The sequence below is a fragment of the Muntiacus reevesi genome, unplaced genomic scaffold (genome assembly GCF_963930625.1).
Source record: "Muntiacus reevesi unplaced genomic scaffold, mMunRee1.1 SCAFFOLD_111, whole genome shotgun sequence".
NCBI classification, from domain to species: domain Eukaryota; kingdom Metazoa; phylum Chordata; class Mammalia; order Artiodactyla; family Cervidae; genus Muntiacus; species Muntiacus reevesi.
The window spans coordinates 249,915-254,542 of record NW_027077961.1 but is presented as its reverse complement, the minus strand read 5'-3'; the positions used below and the strand labels follow the sequence as shown (position 1 = coordinate 254,542).

Genomic DNA, 4,628 nt, shown 5'->3' with positions numbered 1-4,628 from the left:
CCTCAGTTGTGTGGTGAGAGGTCCCCTTAGAGCTCCCTTGTAGTGCTTACATTTCCCCTGCCACAACCTGGTACTTCCCCTCTGGGGGCCTGAAGGGAAACTCAGAACAAGACCTGAGACTGAACAGAAAGCGCTGAGGGGCCCACGTGCGGCTACATCTGCCCTGGGTCTCCTGCGGGGTCTAGGCTAGGGAGATGTTTGGTACTCAGGTTCTCCTCACATCCTGCCTGTCCTCACAGCACTGACCACAGGGTCGGGGGTCTGCTCAGTCCTCCAATGCGTTTGAGGAGTCCAGCCTCTGCTGACCGGAAGCCTTCAGCTTTGCCTGAAAAACCTCACCTCCCGAGGTCCCTAAGCCAGAGGTCAAGAAATTTCTCACCCCACTCTGTGCCCTCCAAGACCCTCTTGTAAGGGCCAAGATCCCTCCCTGTTGGGGTCTAACTGCCTTAGACCTTCCTTACATGGAGCCTAGACTCCAGACAAGAACTGCAAGTGTCCCATCTGCCATTTGGAGTTTCCCCACCTTTCAAGAGGTTCCCAGTCTCTCTGCCAGGATTGTCAGGCCATCCGGCACGAGGTTATCGTGCCCAGGGACTACCACGGTTCCCTCTGTTCTGAGATCTGGCTACCCTCAGTCCTCCCTCAGGGTTCTCACCTTGATTTCCAGGAGTACCTAGTCTCTGTCCTCTCCCCACCTGCTCCTCACACCAGGTCCCCTGTATCACAGAGCTGGATGTCAGGAACTCAGGACAGACCTAGTGTGCTCTTCTCACCCCGAGAGCTCCCAGGGCCGATGGCAGGGGCAGGGAACTGTGGGTTCCATCATTCTTATCTTGGGATTCCTTGAGTTTTCACTTGCGGTCCCATCAGCCTTCCCTCAGAGACCTCACCTTATCTCCAGGTATGACTTCAGATTCTCTCCTCTCCCCTACTAACGCACCAAACCTTATACCAGGAACCCAGTCTTTCTGAAATGCAGATGTCAGAAAGTCATCTCTGTATACTAGGACACCAGTCTGAAATCTGTATATTAGGAAGTCAGCCCCCATACCAGGTCCCCAGTCTCTCTGAGACCCAGTCAGGAAATCCAGCATACGTTCATCCACCCAATGTCCTCCCAGAGCCCACTCTGCTCTGGGGTCCAGGCTCCCCTCTGTCCTTCCTCAGTGTCCTCACCTTGACTCTCAAAAGAAAGAAGACCTTTCCCACTGCCCATCTGAGGCCCTGCCCCTTCTAACAATTGCCTAATATTTCTGAGACACAGATGTGGAAATCAGAAGAGGCTGCCAAGCGCTCATCCCACCACCAGGGTGGCCCAGGGCTGACAGCAGGGTCAGGAATCTGTGGGGTTCCTACATCCTCCCTCAGGAACCTCATCTTGAGCCCTGGCAGATCTGGGCATGTCCCTTGTGTTGATCAGAGACGGGACCCTCACATCAAATCTCAGGGAGCACAGGGGGTGGATGAGCACATGCTGCAATTCCTGACATCTGGGTCTCAGAGAAACTGGGGACCTGGGAAAGGGGGTGTAGCCTCAAGTGAGCAGAGGGAAGAAGCCCAGCTCCTCCAGGGTTTCAATGTGAGGACCCTGATGGACGACTGAGGGGACCCTGGACCCAAATCAGAGGAGACCTCAGAAAATCCTGGAGCTGCTGTTGGTCCTTGCCCGATCTGGGATACGATGAGCCCAAAGTGCATGGTCTCCTTCCTGACATCCCGGTCTATGACTGGGGACCTCACATATGGGGCGGGGCCTCAGGGGGGCCGAGTCCCAGGTCCTGCAGGGTTGAAGACCTTGAGGACCCTGAAGAGGGCCTAGAGGACCCTGAACCCCTAATCAGAGGAGACCTCAGAGAAGCGCATCTCTGTTGTCAGTCCAGGGCAACCGTGGGGGCAGGATGAGCGCCACAGGCATGAGCTGACTTCCTGACATCCGGGTCTTCAGGAGACTGGGGTCCTGGTATAAGGGGCGGGGCTTCAGTTGCGGAGAGGCGAGAATCCAGGTCCTGCGCGGAGGCAAGGTGAGGTTCTTGAAGGAGGACTCTTAAGTAACCTGGGTGAGGACCTAAGGAACCCCACAGATCCCCTTCCCTGTAGTCGATCCTGGGAGCCCTTGGGGTGAGAAGAGCACACTAGGTCTGTCTGACTTCCTCACATGCGGGTCTCAGAGGGACTGGAGGCCTTGTGAAAGTGGCGGGGTCTCAAAATGGCGGACGGGACAAACGCGAGTCCTGCCTGGAGTCTAGGCTCCATGTGAGGAAGGATTGACGTGGTTCGAACCCAACATGGAGGGATCTTGACCCTTGCAAGAGGGTCTTGCAGGGCCCAGAGTGGGATGAGCAGGGTGAGCAGTTTCTTGACCGCTGGCTTAGGGAACTCGGGAGGTGAGGTTTTACGGGCAGAGTTGGAGGCTTCACGTTGGCAGGGGCTGAACTCCCCAAACCCAAGGTTGGACTGAGCAGAGCCCCGCCCCTGTGGCGAGTGCTTGGAGGCCAGGCAGGACGTGAGGAGGAGCTGGGGACCGAGCATCTCCCCAACCTAGGACCCGCGCGAGACCCTGGACAGGTGCAGCCGCATGTGGGGCCCCTCAGTGCTTTCTGTTCAGGCTTGTGTCTTGTTTTGAGTTTCCTTCTACTCCTCCAAAGGGGTAGGTCCAGGTCATGCCAGGGGAAAGGTGAGCATTACAAGGTATCCACAACACAACTGGGTGTAATCCGAGAGTCCGTCCCCACCTACCAGCACAGAAGGCCCAGGGCTGTGTCACAGTATAGCCCTTAGATGTCAACTCCATTTCTCTCCCAGGAGCTCCAGGAACCAGGAGGCGAAGGCAGAGGTCTGAAGCCTGTGTCCTGAGTTCAGACAGGCAGTATCAGGAATCAAGGTGAGAGGGTGACCTGAAGTGAACCAGAGGCTCCCTATCCCAGAACATAGGGGGGCCCCAGAAGGCCCAATTCCTCCCACATTTTTGGACCTGGAAATCTCGGGCTGTGCTGGCGACATGCTTGGGAGCCACCTCCGTTCCTCCTTCGGGTAGCCAGGGGTTGGCCTCCCAGGAGGAGCACTCCTGTGAGGTCTGAGAGTACCCCTCAACCGGAGATCTGTAAGTGGCCTGTGTTGTACCATCCAGGATGCGTTTCTTAGCCCAGGTTGCTCACACCTCCTCTCTCCCAGAGGCCCTTGGTCCCCATCTGTACCTCTGCCTCACTTCCGTGTTTTGTTTGACCTCAGGCATTGTGCTCGTGGTTGAGATGAGTGAGTTCAGCAAACCCGAAGAAGGCCTTCAGGACCCAGGCGAGGACCAGGGCCCTGTCGAGGTGCCGCTCTTGGAGGCTGAGGTGGGGGAGTCCGCATCCCACTTGGCCTCCTATCCCCCAGCATCCTCCTCCGCTCCTGTGGAGGCCTTGCCCCAAATAATTCTGCAAAGGATGATAGGTAAACTGATGAAGTTCCTGCTCCTCAAGTATCGAGCCAAGGAGCTGACCTCCCAGGCGGAAATGCTGAATGAGGTCCTCAGGGATAACCAGGAGCACTTCCCGGTGGTCTTCAGGGAAGTCTCCGTGTGCCTGCAGCTGTTGTTAGGCGTGGATGTGGAAGAGGTGGACCCAGCGGAGCACACCTACATCTTGGTCCCCATCCTGGGCCTCACTTGCGATGAGATGCTGAGCGATGGGGTGGGTCTGCCCAAGGCCGGCTTCCTGGTGCTGGTCCTCAGCATGATCATGCGGTTTGGAGACCCGGCCCCTGAGGAGGCAGTCTGGGGAGCACTCAGCAGGATGGGGATGTATGTTGGGAGTGAGCACTGTGTCTTTGGGGAGCCCAGGGAGCTTCTGACCCAAGTGTGGGTGCGGGAGGGATACCTGCGGTACGAGCAGGTGCCTGACAGCCACCCTGCTCGCTATGAGTTCCTGTGGGGTCCCCGGGCCTATGTGGAGACCAGCAAGTGGCAAGTCATGGCATTTATGCTCACGGTCAACCCAAGGGCTTTGAGGGCCTTCCCATTCCTGTCTGCATAAGATGCGAGGGAGGAGGAATAGGGGGCCTGGGACAGAGCAGCAGCCAGGTTGTTCCTTCTCTCTGTGGTTAAATAGGGGGTAGTCAGCTTTCTAAATTGTGAGGGCCCGAGCTAGAAGGGGGAACCAGTTTGTAGCATCTTTTGGTTCCTGTTCTCTATGATGACATGGGGATTCATCTCTGTTTTCTTTAGAAATTTTTCAAAGTTTGGTTTCAAAGAAGGCTAAAGAAACTTCCATATCTTAACTTTGTGAATGATATTGATCCGAGTGTATTTGATGTTACACAGTTCAAAAACAAGAGTTTTGCTGTTTTCTAAAAGAGATTGGATAGTCTTCCATTTTGTTTTGTGGTCCTGAACAGAATGCAATGGAATCGAAATTAGAAATGTTTGAAAATGTGAACTTCTCTAGCAATAGTTTTGTATGGAGAAGAGTTGGATAATAAAAGTACTCATAGTGAATTCATGCTTATGGCCTTCTTGTCTGTCATTTACAATAACTAAATGATCTCAGTTAATTGAATTTTCCTGGATTATTAAAGAAAGTAGCAGACAATCTGAGACCCCTCCTCATTGGCTCAGTTATTCCAAAGACGTGTACAGATTCTCTGCTCCG

At 54.7% G+C, this 4,628-nt stretch overlaps 1 protein-coding gene across 1 annotated transcript; it reads left to right on the top strand.

The window, feature by feature from the left end:
* The first annotated feature begins 3,248 nt into the window (after window positions 1–3,248).
* On the top strand, window positions 3,249–4,013 carry LOC136155277 (melanoma-associated antigen 10-like). Its single transcript, XM_065917104.1, has one exon. It carries the CDS (start codon window positions 3,249–3,251, stop codon window positions 4,011–4,013), a length of 765 nt encoding a protein of 254 aa, XP_065773176.1.
* Window positions 4,014–4,628: the final 615 nt, after the last annotated feature.